General features: G+C 36.3%; 1 protein-coding gene across 6 annotated transcripts in view; it reads left to right on the top strand.

Annotated features, from left to right (window-relative positions):
• Window positions 1–21,246, top strand: part of LOC134933410 (protocadherin gamma-C5-like) — a 688,451-nt gene that overhangs the window by 140,995 nt on the left and 526,210 nt on the right. Inside the window, exon 1 of one of the 6 annotated variants that reach the window (XM_063928607.1) lies at window positions 2,214–4,607. The exons of 3 other annotated variants lie outside the window; for them this stretch is intronic. In XM_063928607.1, coding sequence (XP_063784677.1) covers window positions 2,220–4,607 — 2,388 coding nt within the window. In that variant the 5' untranslated portion in view covers window positions 2,214–2,219. Of the gene's footprint in view, window positions 1–2,213; window positions 4,608–10,032; window positions 11,584–18,080; window positions 20,570–21,246 lie in introns of those variants that run through there. 2 more of the 6 variants (XM_063928608.1, XM_063928605.1) reach the window with 2 other exon arrangements.

Genomic DNA, 21,246 nt, shown 5'->3' with positions numbered 1-21,246 from the left:
TTTTTCAGTATTTTTTTCTAAGGGTACATGACCACAACTCCTATGATTAGGCCACACCCCTTGAAAAGTACCTGGGCCCATCCTGGCTCTCAACTGCCCAGATTGCAAATATCAATAATTTGTGAGGAAATGAAAGGAGGGTTGGCTAGGACACAATAAGGAATAAAAAAAGTTAAAACTGAGTCAGCGCGAAAGCCTGCTAAGTCCAGAAACTCTAATTCTTCTAAAATAAAGAAATAGTAGCAATGTAAAATACAGTAGACCTATTTTAACAAGTCTAAAAAAACCTATACATTCATACAGTTATTAGGTGGCTTGGAAATTTTATCTTCCTGTTACTATAGTACATAAACATAATAAAAGTATACTGAGATAGTATAGAAAATATGCTACTTTCTGAGCAATGCTTTATTTAGTATTACAAATACTTGCAAATCTTAAACCTATAATTTTTTTATTATGTATTGTTTTGTACTGGTTTTACTGTATTTCTGATGCCACTGCTCACATTCTCCCTGACATCACTGTAATAGTTTTGTGTTTTGATGCAATTCTATATTTTAAACTCTGTTCATTTGTTTTTGATGCACATAATGTGTCCATAGCACAATTATGATACATTAGTAATGTTTGTGACATTTTAAAATATTGGGCGTTATGGTTTTATACTCTGGTCAATTGGAATTTATCACGAGTTCAGTATAAGGTTGAAATCCCTATAAGACAAAATTTTGTAGAATAATGATTTCTAGGACTATAATTTGCAGTTACTGTAGGTAGTTTTTTTTTTATGAATGTCGTTATAAGTACTTGTACACAAGACATTCACTACATACAAACTGACATTATACCCACGATAAACTACTACTGTATAATGCAATCCATGATTTGTCTACTTTTGTGTGATTTTTTATTGTTTATTTTTTGAATTTTAAATGAATTGTGCAAATAATTATTTGCGTTAATAACATGCAATGTCCGTTTTCTAGTCAATTTTATACCTAATTGATTGTATACTTTCCTATACATAAATACCATAACATTTGATACAGTAAAAAATATTACATTATATTAGTGTAAAAGTGTCATAATCATCCCACAATATTGAATTAATAAGCCTATTGAAGGATGTGGAAATATTCTTTTATTTTTAATCTCTAAAGAAGGGAAGCGTAAGGGTAGCTGAACAATTAAGTTTCCCATTACTGTATAATAACAACAACTGTTACTTAAAAATCTTTTTAGCTGAATAAGACATAAGTACTTAAATTAAGCAGTTTAATACAATTGTTGGCATATCTCATTAATGATATGGGCAAATTACTTTAAATAATGTTTAGTACTGTAGTTGTAAAATACAAACTTTACTTGAGAAGCAAATATATCTTATAAGTTTAAAAGAAACTTTGTTGAAACCAGCAACATACATTAATGGCTGCAGCTGTTTTGATTAAAAAAAATATTTGTGTAAGTGTATGGTATAGTCTAGGCTTGTTAGATTGGTACATGTTTTACAAGGTTCCAAAATTTATAAAAAAAGCTTTGAAAAACGTTCTAGGCTTTAGGAAAGTTCCAGTGTATAGTAAAAATGTTCAAATACGGAAAGGCTGAAATGAGTACAATGTAGTAATAATATGCAGCCCTAAAATGACATTTTTGATGACTGGTCAAAGTGTATTGCAAAATCTCTAGTTACTTGATTCTTTAGATTTATACATCAAGGAAGTTCAAAGATAGAAAAGTGTATTTTGCACTTTTTTAATTTATTTGCTTATCTTTTTTATTGAATGCATGCAAAAAGTGTAAATACATCAAATTGCTAGAATGTCTTTCAAATACATTACATAGTAAGTAAACACAAGTAAAACTGTTTGTATTTGATATTTCATCAATTACATTCAAATATATATATTGCAGTATTTGAAGATTATTTTTCCTGTTGAAAAAATATTTTAAAATATAGATTTTCAATCTATGAATTGTAAAGTTCAGAGGTACTTCCTTTATTTATCCTCATGGTGGTGCTCTTGCCTAACAAGCAGAGAAGCTAGATGCACATTGTGCGGAAGTACAGTAGCAATTTATGTAATAGTCAGATACTGCAGATCAACAAGAAGCCAGGTTATGTTTCACACCTCTCTTGCACTGAGGATATCAGCATAATTTAATCTTTATTTGGATGCTAAAGAAACAATTACAGCAACTCAGAACATCATTATATGGAGGACATGGCTTGGCAAGTAATATTTTGCTGTTTTTTTTTCCTTACTGTGGCTGCTTCTAATCAGTTTCACTACTCAATTCTAGAGGAGCTGAAGCTGAATTCTGTAATAGGGAATGTTGCAGGGGATTTGGGATTGAACAGTAATGAACTAAAAATGAGAAAATTAAGGATTGTTTCCCAGAACAGAAATTTTTTCAACATCAGCTTAAAAAATGGCAATTTATATGTCAGTGACAGGATAGACAGGGAAGAGATATGTGGATCAGAGCAGAGCTGCTTTCTGGATCTTGAGATTTTGGCTGAAAATCCTGTGAATGTTTATTCAGTTAAAATTGAAATTCAGGATATAAATGATAACTCACCAACTTTTTTTAGGAATACTTTCAATATAAGAATCAGTGAATCTGCTTTGTCAGGAGCGCGATTTGCTCTGGGAAATGCACGAGATGCAGATGTAGGGGCTAATTCTTTACAGTCATATAATCTTAGTCCCAATTCCCATTTCACATTGGTAGATACATCTCAATCCAGAAAAGAATATCCAGAACTACTTTTAGTGCAGCCTGTGGATCATGAACAACAACAAAACTATGAAATAATTTTAACTGCTTTGGATGGAGGTAAACCTGTGAAAACTGGAACTGCCATAATTAAGATTGTGGTACAGGATGCTAATGATAATTACCCAGTGTTCAGTGAACAAAGTTACAAAGTCAATTTAAATGAGAATTTACCAATTGGTTTTGTAGTTCTTCATCTAAATGCCACTGATAAAGATGAAGGTTCTAATGCAGAGATTACATATTCGTTTAGTCACATTCCTGAAAATGCTCGTCAAGTCTTCACTATAGATCCTGAAACTGGTGTAATTAAAACTAAAGGAGAACTGGACTTTGAAGCAATACAATGCTATGAGATGACGGTAGAAGCAGCAGATGGTGGTGGCTTAATGGAGCAATGTACCATATTGATACAGATCATGGATGTCAATGATAATGCACCTGAGATAATGCTTGCATCACTATCTACACCAATTCCAGAGGATTCTGCACCCGGTATGCTTGTTGCATTAATTAATGTCAAGGATTTGGATTCTGGAAAATATGGAGATGTGAGTTGTCGAATAACAGGTATACCAGCGCTTAAATTAATACCATCCTCCAATAATTACTACAAGCTAGAAACTGCTAGTCCTCTGGACAGAGAAACAAATTCTGCTTATAATATAACAATTATAGCTGAAGATGAAGGCTCTCCTCCAATGGTAACTAATAAAATGATATATATAACCATTTCAGATGTGAATGATAATCCACCGGTCTTTGATAAACCAATGTATATATCCTACATTCCAGAGCACACCCCAGCAGGAACTTCAGTACATAGTGTCCAGGCATCAGACTCAGATGACAATGAAAATGCTCGGATAGTATATTCTATTGTTAACACAAATATTGATAAAATTCCAGTGCCATCTTTCATCTCCATAAACTCAATGTCTGGAGTTATTTATGCCCAGAGATCGTTTGACTATGAACAGCTGCGGGAATTTCAGTTCCAGGTGATGGCTAAAGACAGCGGATCTCCTCCTCTGAGCAGTAATGTCACAGTGAGGATATGTATCATTGATAAGAATGACAATGCTCCTAAGATTCTCTACCCATCACCAGACAATGAGGGATCAGCATTATTTGAGTTCATTCCTCACTCTGCTGAGAAAGGTTATCTAGTGACCAAAGTGATTGCTGTAGATGCTGACTCTGGACACAATGCCTGGCTCTCCTATCACTTTCTACAAGTTCCTGACCCGTCTTTATTTACCATTGGCCAACACACTGGTGAAATCAGGATAGGACGTGACCTTACAGACACAGAATCTTTGAGACAAAAGATAGTGGTTCTGGTGAAGGATAATGGAGTACCCTCTCTGTCAGCTACAGTTACTTTGAACTTGGTAGTGGCTGAAAACTTTCAAAAACTTGAACCAGAGATAAGACGCCAACCTCGTAATTCTGATACTCAATCCAATGTAACATTTTATCTAGTAATAGCCATAGCCAGCATCTCTATATTATTTATTGTGGCAGTGTTTTCTACAATCATTTTTAAATGTCACAAATCAAATACTCCAACATCTTTTGAGGCTCTGAGCAGAAATGTGTATCCTCAGTTCACCCTGGGATGTCCTTCTGATATCAGTGATGGGAGCTTACCTTATCCATTCTCCTATGATGTGTGTGTGACTCTCGACTCAAAGCAGAATGAAATTGCCTATCTAAAACCGGTGCAGAATGTCCCCACAGACAATCTCATTGACGCAGAAGATTCTCCTGTTGGAACTGAATCTACAAAAGCAATTTTGTCTACAAGCAGCATTGTACAGGTATGACCAACTAAAACCAAATTAATAAGCATTACTATTTTGTTCTTTAGATGAAATGTAATTACATCATCATGCTTAATTAAAATAATTTCTAGCAATCATGTAAGTTAATATGTATAATATAAAAATGTAAATAACTGATGTGTTATTTAAAATAATGAGATTGCTTTAACACATGGATGTTTGAAATCTTCAGCTTTAATGACATTGTTTTCTATAAATGAGAACAAATAAATACACTTTGATGTTTTGTCAGACATACTTTTATATTTAATACTCTTTTCACATATTACTGCTATAATCAATACCAGATTCATCAAGACTGCTGGCAACCACAACACTAGCCAGAACACCAGCTTACAAACAATGATAATGGCTGCCGCTTTGTTGCAAACATATTTTGGAAAACTGAATACCACAATAAAGGCCATACACATACTGTAGGATGAATCAGAAACCAAAAACATGGCCGCCACCAGGCTATAACCAAATTTGGGATCCCCATCACCACCAATTACATGGCCGCTGCAGAGGAGCAGAAGTATGGATGGCACCAGTGAAATCACAGCTAGCAAAGGGTTAGATTGTGGGCTCACCATGTATACCAAGTGCCAGCCACCGTGTATGCACATTGAGAGCTCCACTACAGAGTTACTAGGCCTCTAGCGGTGGGTACAGGAGATGTTGGGAGACCCACCTTTTTCACAGGACCACTCACAAGCTGAGAATCACAGGCTGTGAGGTAAGTACTCAGGAGGGTGGCATGGGGGAGTGACCACCGGGGTGTACACTACATGGCATGCAGGGGGCAAAGTGTGCATATTGGTAGGTTAAGAGGCCATTCTATAGGAGTTTCCCCCACAACTTAATTGCCCCAGGACCCTTAAGCCTTATCCAGCACTGCGTATATGTTTTAATAAGGCCATATGGCAGTTCAAGGTGATGAATGCTGGGCACTTTCCTGTATGCAAATCACCACCAGACTGAAGAAACCCAGAAGGCAAAATTAGGAACCACAGAAGTGTCTTGCATGTGAAAATTTTGCATACAGAAAATCAGTAGGAAGTGGTTGTTGATTTTTTAAGTCTATTTGTAGTTGATTTTGAATGCAATTGACAGAAATGACAGACTTTATATTACTAAAACCCTGACCAATATCGGTATCAATTTTAAACTGACTGTTAATAAATATGCAATTTAGACCCTGAAATACTGTACAACGTCAATGATGACTATTTTGGATCTATTTTAAAAGCAATCTAAAAATGTACATTTAGTAAATATAACCTAGGGGTGACAGGAGTGTGTAGCCTTCACCCTGCTGAGCTGAATGGTATGTATGGTAGCATGTAAATATATAAATATATTTTTATTAACATGGGTGCAAATATTGTTACAGCACTGTTATTGTGTATATGGTCATTTCTTTGACTATATTCGTCTTCATGAATGGTATGTATGTCTGATAATAAATACTCATTGGGAGTCCAGCATTAGGGAAGAGAACAATTCAGCTCCATTCTGAGGCAGTAGGGGACCCTCAGAAATAATGCATACCTTAAAATCTAAATGTACTCTTTATATTTCAAATTAAAAAATTTGAATACTTCTAAACTGTCCCCGTCTCCAGCAGTTGAAGAGAGAAGCAGTTGATTGTGTTATTAGGTATAAGAAAAAAATCTAAAAAGGAACTTTGTAGATACATTTTCTGAGTTTAGATTATTTTCCCATATGAACATTCATAAGAACAAATGTCCTCAGGAACAGACAGCAGAAATTAAGTTTATTATATGAGGAAATAGATTTTATAAATTTGTTGAGGAAATCTCCTGTTTTTATATATATATATATATATATATATATATATATATATATATGTATAACTCCATATGCTCTTGTGGTTTTTTTGTTATAGCACAGGTTCCATTTCTACCAAACATATAAAGTTTAATTTTGTTAGAATATGCATAAAAGTCATAATCTCTCATTTCTGTTTATAGATATTCTTGCAGTTGTCTGTATACTTTTTCAGTAAATGTGTTTTTGACTTTTAACAACTTTTATGTACTGTATCTTTTTGAAAAAACTTGGATTTACTCAACATTATTCGCCATATGACACTGCAACACAAGGTAGTGTAAAAAATATATTGTTGATCTTGGGTACGGTTGTGATCGACTTACAGTACACTGAGCTATTAGTAAAAATGACAATATTATAGACCCAAAAAGAAAGAAAGTATTCCCTATAGTGGGCACACATGGACAGTTATGCTCAAAATTAGATATAGTCAAGTATCATTTGGATAAATGACCGCTAATCATAAAATGTAACTTTTATTTGTTTAACAAATAAAAGTTACATTTTATGATTAGTCATCATTTATCCAAAAGATACTTGATTATAAGTAATTTTGAGCATAATTATCCATTTGTGCCCACTATAGGGAATACTTCCTTTCTTTTTGGGCCAATGATATGTTAAATATATTTTTCCAGGAGCACCTCCCGAGGGACATATAACTTGAATGATTAATGAACGGGAAAGGACTTATGCATGATATTTAAGACTATATAAAAAGATAGTAGGTTTCTTTGTGACCTTTTCTACTTCTAAAAATGAAAATAAAAAAGTACAAAGTTAAAAAAGTCAAAATTATAAACTAATCAGTAGAAAGAAGTTCCTATAGCTGGCAACTCTACAACTAGTTGTCTTAGGTTGTACCTGATACATTACTAGATACGGGTTTGGTTTGACATCCTGGCATTGGAATGCCAGCGGTCTCATGACAGATGGCAGCATCCCAACAATAAAGGTCCCAACATCGGAGGGGATAAGGATATTTATCCTCCCCTACCCTAAGCCTCTGGGGCAACAGTTAGGGCTAACCCTCTGGTGGTGGTGGCTAGTGCTAACTCCCCTTAGTGCCTAACCCTAACCCCCTAGTGCCTAAACATTATCCCCCCCGGGATCTAACCCTAACCTGAACCTGATACTTATCTTCAAGATGTCGTCTGTCAGTGTTCTGGCACCAGTCTCCTAAGTGGTGTCGGGATTCCTGTGTGAGCCACATGACCGCCTGGATGCTGAATGCATCCCTTAGCTACAGCTGAGCCTGTCCTTGTGTTGTGCAGCCTGACAACTTCCAAGTCTCTATTTGAATTACTTACTCACCAAAACACTGTATACAAAATGTACAAATTCCATTCTCTTTTTCTTTGAATGTTCTCTAGTAATAGGCCCAAAATGGAGTTGTGGCTTTCAGGCAAAGAAGCATTGACAGTGCTTCCCAAATATAATATTCTGCACTGTGAGTAACTATGTATTTGATGTTGCTGCTTACTAATATATTTTATATGCTGATTGTGCTTTATAAGAAAATGAATACTTTGAAATGACTGTATGTCATTTCTTATGAATGTCATGATGTATTTGTCCACAGCACATTCACTACATGCAAACTCACTTATAGACTCAGATAAGCTCCTACTGAATAATGCTACCCATTAATTTGTCTGCTTTTGTGTGATTTTTTTTATTGTTTATTTTTCGACTTTGAAATAACTTGTGCAAATAATTATTTGCAATAATAACATTCATTGTCTTGATCGTGTACTTTCCTATACATAAATAACACATTTGATACACTAAAATATATTACATTATATTGATTTAAAAGTGTCATAATTATCCCATAATATTGAATTGATAAACTGATTTAAGGATGTAAAAATATTCTTTTATTTCTTATCTCTAAAGAATGGAATTGTAAGGGTGGCTGAACAATTAAGTTTTCCATTACTGTATACTAAAAACTTACTGAATAATCTTTTAAGCTGAATAAGATATAACTACTTATATTATGCAGTTTAATACAATTGTTGGCATCTCTCATTAATGGTATTGGCAAATTACTATAAATAATGTGTGATAGTTGTAAAAGACAAACTTTACTTGAGAAGCAAATATATCTTATTAGTTTAAAGCAAACTTTGTTAAAACCAGAGTATAGGCTTGTTAGATTGGTACATGTTTTAAAATGTATACATAAAACATTAAAAAAAATTCTAGGCTTTAGGATAGTTCCAGTGTACAGTAAAGACCTACAAATACAGCACTTTTCTAATTTATCTGCTTATCTTTTGTTATTGTAGGCATGCAAAAAAAATTACATAAAGTATACTGTTAAAATGTATTTTAAATACATTACATAAGTCACCACAAGCCAAACTGTTTATATTTGAAACTTCACCAATTACATTTAAATATATATATTGATTGCAGTCTTTGAAGATTTTTTTTTCCTATTGAAAAAATATTTTAAATCAAATATATATTCCAAACTATGAATTGTAAAGTTCAAATGTACTTCCTTTATTTATCCTCATGGTGGTGCTCTTGCCTAACAAGGCAGAGAAGCTGGCTGTACATTGCGTGGAAGTAGCAATTTTTGTAATACTCAGACACTGCAGATCAACAAGAAGCCAGGTTATGTTTCACCCTTCTCTTGCACTGAAGATATCAAGCATAATTTTCATCTTTATTTGGATGCTAAAGAAACAGTTACAGCAACTCAGCACATCATTATATGGAGGGCATGGCTTGGCAAGTAATATTTTTCTGCTTTTGTTTCTATACTGTGGCTGCTTCTAATCAGTTTCACTACTCTATTCTTGAGGAGATGAAGCTGAATTCAATAATAGGGAATGTTGCAGAGGATTTGGGATTGAACAGTAATGAGCTGAAAATGAGAAAATTAAGGATTGTTTCCCAGAACAGGAATTTTTTCAACATCAGTTTAAAAAATGGCAATTTACATGTCAGTGACAGGATAGACAGGGAAGAGATATGTGGATCAGAGCAGAGCTGCTTTCTGGATCTTGAGATTTTGGCTGAAAATCCTGTGAATGTTTATTCAGTTAAAATTGAAATTCAGGATATAAATGATAACTCACCAACTTTTTCTAAGAATACTTTCAATATAGGAATCAGTGAATCTGCTTTGCCAGGAGCTCGATTTGTTCTGGGAAATGCATGAGATGCAGATGTAGGGACTAATTCTTTACAGTCATATAATCTTAGTCCTAATTCCCATTTCACATTGGTAGACAAATCTGAGTCCAGAAACGAATATCCAGAACTGATTTTAGTGCAGCCCCTGGATCGTGAAAAACAACAAAAATATGATATCATTTTAACTGCTTTGGATGGAGGTAAACCTGTGAAAACTGGAACTGCCATAATTAACATTCTGGTTCAGGATGTTAATGATAATTATCCAGTATTCAGTCAAAAAAATTATCAAGTCAACTTAAATGAAAATTTACCAATTGGGTTTGTAGTTCTTCATCTGAATGCCAGTGATAAAGATGAAGGTTCCAATGCAGAGATTCAGTTTTCATTTAGTCACATTCCTGAAAATGCTTGTCAAGTCTTTACTATGGACCCAGTAACTGGTATTATTAAAACTATAGGAGAACTGGACTTTGAAACAACACAAAGTTATGAGATGACTGTGTCGGCAGCAGATGGTGGTGGCTTAGTGGAGCAATGTAAATTATTGATACAGATTGTGGATGTCAATGACAATGCACCTGAGATAATGCTTGCATCACTATCTACACCAATTCCAGAGGATTCTGCACCTGGTACACTTGTAGCATTAATTAATGTCAAAGATTTGGATTCTGGAAAATATGGGCAAGTGAGCTGTCAAATGACAGATACACTAGCGCTTAAATTAATACCATCATCTAATAATTACTACAAACTAGAAACTGCTAGTCCTCTTGACAGAGAAACAAATTCTACTTATAATATAACAATTATAGCTGAAGATGAAGGCTCTCCTCCAATGGTAACTAAGAAAATTATATATATAACCATTTCAGATGTGAATGATAATGCACCGGTCTTTGATAAAACAATGTATATATCCTACATTCCAGAGCACACCCCAGCAGGAACTTCAGTACATAGCATCCAGGCATCAGACACAGATGATAAAGAGAATGCTCGGATAGTATATTCTATTATTAACACAAATATTGATAACATTCCAGTGTCATCGTTCATCTCCATAAACTCAATGACAGGAGTTCTTTATGCTCAGAGATCATTTGACTATGAACAGTTGCGGGAATTTCAGTTCCAGGTGATGGCTAAAGACAGCGGATCTCCTCCTCTAAGCAGTAATGTCACAGTGAGGATATGTATTATTGATAAGAATGACAATGCTCCTAAGATTCTCTACCCATCACCAGACACCGAGGGATCAGCATTATTTGAGTTTATTCCTCACTCTGCTGAGAAAGGTTATCTAGTGACCAAAGTGATTGCTGTGGATGCTGACTCTGGACACAATGCCTGGCTCTCCTATCACTTTCTACAAGTTCCTGATCCTTCTTTGTTTACCATTGGCCAACGCACTGGTGAAATTAGGATAGGGCGAGACCTTCCAGACACAGAATCTTTGAGACAAAAGATTGTGGTTCTGGTGAAGGATAATGGAGTACCCTCTTTGTCAGCTACAGTCACTTTGAACTTGGTTGTTGCTGAAAACTTTCAACAACTTGAACCAGAAATAAGACGCCAACCTCGTAATTCAGATACTCCATCCAATGTAACATTTTATCTAGTAATAGCCATAGCCCTCATATCTATTTTGTTTATTGTGGCAGTGGTGGCTACAATCATTTTTAAATGCCACAAATCAAATACTCCAACATCTTTTGAGGCTCTGAGCAGAAATGTGTATCCTCAGTTTACCCTGGGATGTCCTTCTGAGATCAGTGATGGGAGCTTACCTTATCCATTCTCCTATGATGTGTGTGTAACTCTTGACTCAAAGCAGAATGAAATTGCCTATCTGAAACCAGTGCAGAATGTCCCCACAGACAACCTCATTGACACAGATGATTCTGCTGTTGGAAATGATTCTACAAAAGCCAATTTTTCTGCCAGCAGCATTGTTCAGGTATGACCAACTAAAACCAAATTAATAAGCATTTCTATTTTGTGGATTTGATGAAGTATAATTGCATCATTATGCAAGTATGTGTGTTAGGTAACATATTTAATATAACAATTTAAATAACTGATGTGTCATTTAAACTAATAACATTACTATGACATGTGGATGTTTGAAATAATCAGCTTTAATAGCATTGTTGTATTCTAGGAATGAAAAAAAAATCAGTACATTTTAATGTTTTGGCAGGCATACTCTTACATTTAAAACTCTTTTTCACAAATTACTGCTGTAATCAATATACCAAAAGGACTATACAGCAATTATACTTATATAAATACTAATTTAAAATATGGGATGCAAGCTCCATTGACCACTGCCATCTCTGTACCAGACTCTAAATTACAACTTTAAAGTCCTGTAATGTATCTACTGTAGCAATTGAATGATTTTGATCTTGGTCCACCAATTGAAGAAAATCAGTGTTGAATAAGATGAAGTATGTCAGTCCTAATATATGTCAACTACAAATTCCGGTAAATTACATGTGTTTCATCTCTCATATCTTACTTTTACATACAGTATGTTCCGACCTCCACCTTTATTTTTGTACGATTCTTGTCCTCATCCATCACAACAGTGCACAGGGAGATCAATCTGCATCTACTTTACATATTTATATAATATTTTACATATAGGGCAATTGTGCCATGCTAGGTATGATTGGAGTATGTGGCCTTTTTCCCGCTGAGCTGAATGGTTTGTATATCTGCTTATATATATTCATAGGGAGTCCAGTGTTAGTGAAGAGAACAATTCAACTACATTCTGGGGATGTAGGGAACCCTTAGAGATTTTGTATGCATTAAAATGTAAGGGGGAGAGTTATCAAAGTTTGGAGAAAGATAAAGTGTAAACCAATCTGCTACTGACAGTTTTCAAACGCAGGTTGTAAAACGACAGACGCTGATTGGTACTTTATCTCTCTCTCCAAGGTTTGCTACATCTATCTCACAGTCTGTTAAATTACATAAACTGATTGGTTGATACTTTATCTCTCTCCGCTCATCCAAGTTTTGCTAAATCTCTCCCTTAATATACTCTTTGTATTTCACCTTACCAATCTGGAAACTGTCCAAATCTCTTCTATACTACAGTTTATCATTGAAGAGAGAAGTTGATTGTGTTATTAAGTATAAGAATAAATCTAAAAAGAAAGGTTTTAGATAAACTTGTTGACTTCAGTGGTAGGTGGAAGAACAAACAGAAGGCAAGGACTAGTATTACTACATGATGAAATGGATCTCGCAAATTCTAAATGGAAATTTACTGTTTCTATCTATCTATCTATCTATCTATCTATCTATCTATCTATCTATCTATCTATCTATCTATCTATCTGAGGGTGGTTCAATAAGTAAGATAACAAGACCTCTCACATTTGTAATTTTCTCAATTTAATTCTAAGGCCAGCACAGGTAGACCACTGCTTCCCCTAACGGCTACTAGACTGCACCTCATATCAGTCATACTGTCCCAACATCAGTTGTAAGATGGTGGGACTGGCTGAAACATGGTCAAACACTTGCGGTGCTTAGTGTGATCAGATTTCTGTGTCTAAAGGGCATATCAGCTGAAATTCATTACCAACTTGTCAAGGTATATTGTGATAAAATTATGTAATGGAACCAGGTTTGGGTTTAGTGCAATGCCTTTGATAACAGCAAGATAAGTGTTTAAGATGTGCATCTGTAAGAATTTAAGATATTCTTATAGTTGTCTATATACTTTTTCCATAAATGTGTTTTTGACTTTGAATAACTTTCATCCACTGTATACGAAAAAAAAAACCCATGAAGTAACAACATTAGTCACTATTTGGCACTACAACACACAGTAGTGTAATAATAATGCTGATATTGGATAGGGCTGTGATTGACTTAGTTACAGTACGCTGATCTATTAGTAAAAATGGCAATGATCCGTAAAAATTATAATCAGTAAAAGAAAGTTCCTATAGCTGTCTACTCTATATCTAGTTGTTTTAGGTTTTACCTATCACTTTTCTGGCAAAAGCTGATGCTCTCCTTGTGTTGTACAGATTGACAACTTCTATGTCTCTGTTCTTAATTATTAATTAATCACAGCACTGTACACAAAATGTGTAAATAACTATTTCGTCTCATCTTAATGTTCTCTGCTAAAAGGCTCAGTAGCAAGAGTAGCAAAGCCAGTACTTCTCAATTATAACATTCTCACTACGAGTGACTGTATGTTTTTTATGTAGCAACTTGCTAATTCATTTTATACTATGATTGTGCTTGATAAGAAAATTAATACTTTGAAATACACATACAGTACTATTGGTTATAATTTAGGTGGGACAGTCCCATCTCTCATCACCTTTGTCCTGATCCTTGGGATGTTTGAATCATGGTGAGCAGGTGGCATGGGCTCCTGCCACTAGTGCAAGTAGCAGTTCAAAACTTTTTTGTAGGAGAGTATACCACTATGGCAGCAATGTGTATGGTACACCCCTGTGGATGGTGGCATGGTTATGCCCCTTTTGTGTAAATGCAGTTATTTTAATAATCTCTGAGGAAATTAAAGGAAAGATGGATAACATAGAATAGGGAATTAAAAAAAACTTGCAAGTTAAAGCTGAGTTAGTGGGGAAGATGGCCAAGACCAGAAACTCTAATATCACTAAAAAAGTAAATAATGGAAGGTGACAATGTGCCACAATAATGCTTATTTTGCGTAAAATGACAGTTGTTCCAATAATCTCTTTGGAAATAAAGGGAGGGATGGATAAAATAGAATAGGGAATGAAAAAATGCAAGTTAAGACCAAGACTAGAAACTATAATATCTCTAAAAAATATACAATAGAATTTAGAAGTTATAATAAACAAAATAGACCTATGTTAACACATATGCTAAACTATGAACTCACAGTGATATGTTGGCTGGGAAATGGAGGTCAAAACTGTATCTTCTTTTTACTATAGTTTATAAATGTAATACAATTAAAATGTGTTTAATATAGAAAATATGCTATTGTTTTTTATACAACATTTTATTTTGGTTTTAAACCTGTAATTTTTTTATGTATTGTTTTGTACTGGTTTTATATCTGGTGCCACTGCTCACATTCTCTCTGGCATCACTGTGGTAGTTTTGTTTTCTGATGCAATTCTATTTTTGAAACTCTGTACCTTTGTTTTTGATACACATGTCCATGCATAGTCGTGTGCACGGGGAGTGCCTGGTGCACACAGGCACCCCCTAATGTCCGGCACCCCCTCACACACGCCTGCTGTAGTGATAGCCGGCACTCACGGGGGGAGGAGGGGTGCAGCGTCAGGTGTTCATTGCCTGTCCTCCCTGATCCCCAGTCTAGCAGGTGGTGGGCTCTGGTGCTGGTGTGCAGGGGGGGCATCAGCGGTGGCGGGTGCTTTCTGACTCTTTCCCCTGCCTGCTTAACAGCAGCATGGTGGGGGGAGAGCTGCAAGGCGACAGAGTATACTTGCCATGTGGAGACTTCTGCCTGCTGCCGGGAAGGGAGGGGGGGGTTGCGGGTGCCTCCCACTGTCAGGGCAGGCTATGCTGCTGTGCCTGAGTCTGTTCAGTGCTGGTCTCTCCTTTGATCTTCTGGCTGCTGCTGTGAATGGACACTTTGGCTTCTGGCCCCTGCGCAGGAACCCCTCATTTCTTATGGCTTCCTGCTGCTGCTGTGGAATGTTCCTGTTGCGGCAGACAGACCCTTGTCTTATCTACACCACATCTAAGGTATTGCTTTACCCCACTTCTAACCACTCTCCTATTGTGCACCAGTCCTCCTTCACCCTGAAACTGACCCCTGCACCTTGAAACTGCCTTCCCTGCAAATGACACCGCTCCATCTTACATGCCTGTACCCTGCATATACCCACCAACAATATGCACCTTCAACCAGCACCCTACACCTTCCCTCCCTGCACCTACCCACCTCAGCACCCTACACTTTCCCTCCCTGCACCCTGTAACTGCCCACCTCTGCACCCTACGCTTTCCCTCCCTGCACGCTGTAACTTTCCACATCTGCACCCTACACCTTCCCTCCCTGCACCCTGTAACTGCCCACATCTGCACCCTGCACCTTCCAAAATATGTTTTATAACAGTTCATTATCCATACCTATTGCATGTGCGGCTAGGAAGAAGGGATTTGGTAAGGGGTAACGTGTATAAGGGATGCTACTGTGCGGTGTAATGTGAACAATGGACACTACTGTGCAGTTTAATGTAAGCAAGGGCCACTACTATGTGGTGTTACATTTGAACTGAAGGGGGATGTTGAGAGATGCAGATGGAGATGATGGTGTGACTGAGAAACACCGCAGGGATGAGATAATGGTGTGTCTGAGAGATGCAGATGGGAGATGATGGCATGACTGAGAAACAATGCAGGGATGAGATGATGGTGTTGCTGAGAGACGCAGGGAGGAGGAGATGGTGTGGCTGTTAAACAGTGCAGAGAAGAGATGATGGTGTGGCTGAGAGACACAGGGAAGAGATGATGGTTTGGCTGAGAGATGTAAGGAGCAGGAGGTGACACAAGTCTGCTTCAATCTCTGTTGTATGATGATGACATTGGTTATATTCCTACACAAACAGGCATCTTCTGTACCATGTGATATCCTACATGAATAGGGAATACCGACTGAAGACGCTGTTTGCACAGGGAAGACATTTCTTCAGAGGTTGCCTGTTGTGAGAAGCAACCATATAGATAGGTGCATATGGAATGAAAAGGAATGTCAATAGGTGGTGCTAGATATGCACGACAGGCGGTGCAAGACACCCCCAGTAGGTGGTGCTAGACACGCCCCTCTGATGGTGCATAAATGTATATAATACATGTATAATGTATAAATAATAAAATGTGCTGCGCACGCCTATGTGTCCATGGTACATTTATGATACTTTAGTGATGTTTGTGGCATTTTAAATAGTGGTTGGTATGGTGTTAAGCTCTGGTCAGTTGGTATATTTCACAGGTTTAAAATAAGGCTGAAATCCCTACAAGAGAAATTTGTAGAATTTACTGTACATTATATGGGTTTAAAAGTGCCATAATCACCTGCATTATTGAATTAAAATAACCTATTTAAGGATGTGAACATTATTATTTTATTTTTTAACTCTAAAGAAAGGAAATGTAAGGGTGGTTGAACAATTATGTTTTCCCATTACTGTATATTAAAAACATATTCATAATATTTTAACATACCTCCCAACTGTCCCAATTTTCGTGGGACAGTCCCTTTTTTTTGGGTCTGTCCCGCTGTCCCTCCCACGGGCCACAATGTCCCGCAGTGGGGGAGACAGTTGGGAGGCTCCCTATCACTCGCAGCTCTGCTTAGTTCTGAGCAGAGCAGCGGTGAATAGATGCTGTGCACATGACACAGCGTCTATTCCAGTGAGCCAGAGTGCTGGCCGTGTCCCCACTGTGACGGAAATGGGAGGCATGGTTCGCAATCGTGCCATTCACGTGAGGCCATGCCCCCTTCAATAGGCCACCCTCCCTTTTCGGCGGCACGTGGCTTTGCCGCTCTTGGAGTCCCAACTTGCAGCCTCTAGAAGTTGGGAGGTATGTTTTAAGCTGGATAAGACATAACTAGTTAAATGATGCAGTTTAATACAATTGTAGCCATTTGTCATTATATGGGCAAACTACTTAAATAATGTGTGATATTGTAAAATACAAACTTCACTTTAGAATCAAATATATCTTATATGTTTAAAGGATACTTTGTTGAAACCAGGAATATAGTGATTGCTGCTGTTTTGATAAAAATCAATATTTGTATAGTATATGACACCGTATAGCATATATTCTTAGATTGGTGAAGGTTTTACATTGCTACTAAAATGTATAATTAAAGCATTACAAAAAAACTATGCTAGACTTTAGTATAGCTTCAGTGTAGAGTAAACACTTGCAAATATGGAGTGGCTGAAATAAATGCAAGGTAGTAATAGTATACAGCCCTAAAATGACATTCCTGATGACTGGTCATAATGTATAGCAAACTTTCTAGATTGATTCTTTAGATATATAAATCAAAGATGTGCAAAGGTAGAAAAGTATCTTTTGCACTTTTCTGATTTATCTGTTTGACTTTTGTTATTAAATGCATGCAAAAAACTGTAAAATACATTATTCTGTTAAAATGTCTTTTAAATATATTACATAATAAGTAAACAAAAAACTAACTTTGATACTTCATCAATTAAATTCAAATGTATATATTGCAGTATTTGAAAATTATTTTTTTTAATTGTAGAAATATGTGAAATCAAATATATATTCCAACTATGAAATGTAAATTTCAAACGTATTTCCTATATTCATCCTCATGATGGTGCTCTTGCCTAACAAGGCAGAGAAGCTGGCTGTACATTGTGTGGAAGTAGCAATTTTTATAATACTCAGACACTGCAGATCAACAAGAAGATAGGTTATGTTTCACACTTCTCTTACACTGAGGAGATCAAGTATCATTTTCATCTTTATTTGGATGCTAAAGAAACAGTTACAGCAACTCAGCACATCATTATATGGAGGGCATGGCTTGGCAAGTAACATTTTTCTGCTTTTATTTCTATACTGTGGCTGCTTCTAATCAATTTCACTACTCTATTCTAGAGGAGCTGAAACTGAATTCTATAATAGGGAATGTTGCAGAGGATTTGGGATTGAACAGTAATGAGCTGGAAATGAGAAAATTAAGGATTGTTTCCCAGACCAGGAATTATTTCAACATCAGTTTAAAAAATGGCAATTTATATGTCAGTGACAGGATAGACAGGGAAGAGATATGTGGATCAGAGCAGAGCTGCTTTCTAGATCTTGAGATTTTGGCTGAAAATCCTGTTAATGTTTATTCGGTTAAAATTGAAATTCAGGATATAAATGATAACTCTCCAACTTTTTCTAAGAATACTTTCAATATAAGAATAAGTGAATCTGCTTTGCCAGGAGCACGATTTGTTCTGGGAAATGCACGAGATGCAGATGTAGGGGCTAATTCTTTAAAGTCATATAATCTTAGTCCTAATTCACATTTCACATTGGTAGACAAATCTGAATCTGAAACAGAATATCCAGAACTACTTTTAGTGCAGCCTGTGGATCGTGAAAAACAACAAAAGTTTGAAATAATTTTTACTGCTTTGGATGGAGGTAAACCTGTGAAAACTGGAACTGCAAAAATTAAGATTGTTGTTCAAGATGCTAATGATAATTATCCAGTATTTAGTCAAAAAAGCTACAATGTCAACTTAAATGAAAACTTACCGACTGGTTTTGTAGTTCTTCATCTAAATGCCAGTGATAAAGATGAAGGTTCCAATGCGGAGATTACATATTCGTTTAGTCACATTCCTGAAAATGCTCGTCAAGTCTTCACTATAGATCCTGAAACTGGTGTCATAAAAACTATAGGAGAACTGGACTTTGAAACAACACAAAGTTATGAGATGAACGTGGAAGCAGCAGATGGTGGTGGCTTAGTGGGGCAATGTACAGTATTCATACAGATCATGGATGTCAATGATAATGCACCTGAGATAATGCTTGCATCACTGTCTACACCAATTCCAGAGGATTCTGCACCCGGTACACTTGCAGCATTAATTAATGTCAAGGATTTGGATTCTGGAAAATATGGGGATGTGAGTTGTCGAATAACAGATACACTAGCACTTAAATTAATACCATCCTCCAATAATTACTACAAGCTAGAAACGGCTAGTTCTCTGGACAGAGAAACTAATTCTACTTATAATATAACAATTATAGCTGAAGATGAAGGCTCTCCTCCAATGGTAACTAAGAAAATGATATCTATCACCATTTCAGATGTGAATGATAATCCACCAGTCTTTGATAAACCAATGTATATAGCCTACATTCCAGAAAACACCCCAGCAGGAACTTCAGTACATAGCATCCAGGCATCAGACCTGGATGATAAAGAGAATGCCCAGATAGTATATTCTATTATTAACACAAATATTGATAACATTCCAGTGTCATCGTTCATCTCCATAAACTCAATGACTGGAGTTATTTATGCACAAAGATCATTTGACTATGAACAGCTGCGGGAAATTCTATTCCAGGTAATGGCTAAAGACAGCGGATCTCCTCCTATAAGCAGTAATGTCACAGTGAGGATATGTATAATTGATAGCAATGATAATGCTCCTAAGATTCTCTACCCATCACCAGACACGGAGGGATCAGCATTATTTGAGTTTATTCCTCACTCTGCTGAGAAAGGTTATCTAGTGACCAAAGTGATTGCTGTGGATGCTGACTCTGGACACAATGCCTGGCTCTCCTATCATTTTCTACAAGTTCCTGACCCATCTTTATTTACCATTGGCCAACACACTGGTGAAATCAGGATAGGACGAGACCTTCCAGACACAGAATCTTTGAGACAAAAGATTGTGGTTCTGGTGAAGGATAATGGAGTACCCTCTCTGTCAGCTACAGTCACTTTGAACTTGGTTGTGGCTGAAAACTTTCAACAACTGCAACCAGAGATAATACGCCAACCTCGTAATTCTGATACTCAATCCAATGTAACATTTTATCTAGTAATAGCCATAGCCATCATCTCTATATTATTTATTGTGGCAGTGTTGTCTACAATAATTTTTAAATGTCACAAATCAAATACTTCCACATCCTTTGAGGCTCTGAGCAGAAATGTGTATCCTCAGTTTACCCTTGGATGTCCTTCTGAGATCAGTGATGGAAGCTTGCCTTATCCATTCTCCTATGATGTGTGTGTGACTCTCGACTCACAGCAGAATGAAATTGCCTATCTGAAACCGGTGCAGAATGTACCCACAGACAACCTTATTGACACAGATGATTCTGCTTTTGGAACTGATTCTACAAAAGCCAATTTGTTTGCTAGCAGCATTCTACAGGTATGACAAGCTAAAACCAAATGAATAAGCATTTCTATTTTGTTTCTTGAAATAAATGCACTTGCATCATAATTCTTAATTATTAGTCATCATGTGAGTTAAGTTGTATAATATACTAATTGAATAACTGTTCAATGTGCCATTTAAAATAATAGCATTACTATAACACATGAATCCCTGAAGTCTTCAATCTTCAATGGCATTGATACAGTATGTTCTAGAAATTAAACAAAAAAACATCAGTATATTTTAATGTTTGGTCTGACATACTTATCCATTTAAAAATATTTGCCCAAATGACTACTATAATTAATATATCAAGAGTACCAGGAGGTAATTATACTTTTATAAATTATAATTAAAATTGGGGAATTGGAGCACCCAGTGGCTGCTTTAGATGTGGGACTGCAGTGCAGTCCAACTTCCAAATAGGGGTGCCAGTCCAACTGCAGGTGAGTCTCAACTGGCGATGTTCGGCAGTGTTTGGGGTTGCTCCCCTGTCTGAATTTTGAAATGCACTGCAGCCCCACCTCTGGAGCCAGCACTGGGAGCACCATTGCCCATTGGCATCTCTATACCAGGCCTTAAATTAAATCTTTGAAGTCCTGTATTGTTTCCAGCAATTGAATGATTTTGTTCTTGGTCCACCAACTGAAGAAAAACATTATTGTATTGGA

This window comes from Pseudophryne corroboree, chromosome 6, assembly GCF_028390025.1.
Source record: "Pseudophryne corroboree isolate aPseCor3 chromosome 6, aPseCor3.hap2, whole genome shotgun sequence".
Taxonomy (NCBI): Eukaryota; Metazoa; Chordata; class Amphibia; order Anura; family Myobatrachidae; genus Pseudophryne; species Pseudophryne corroboree.
This window is presented reverse-complemented; position numbering and strand designations above follow the sequence as displayed.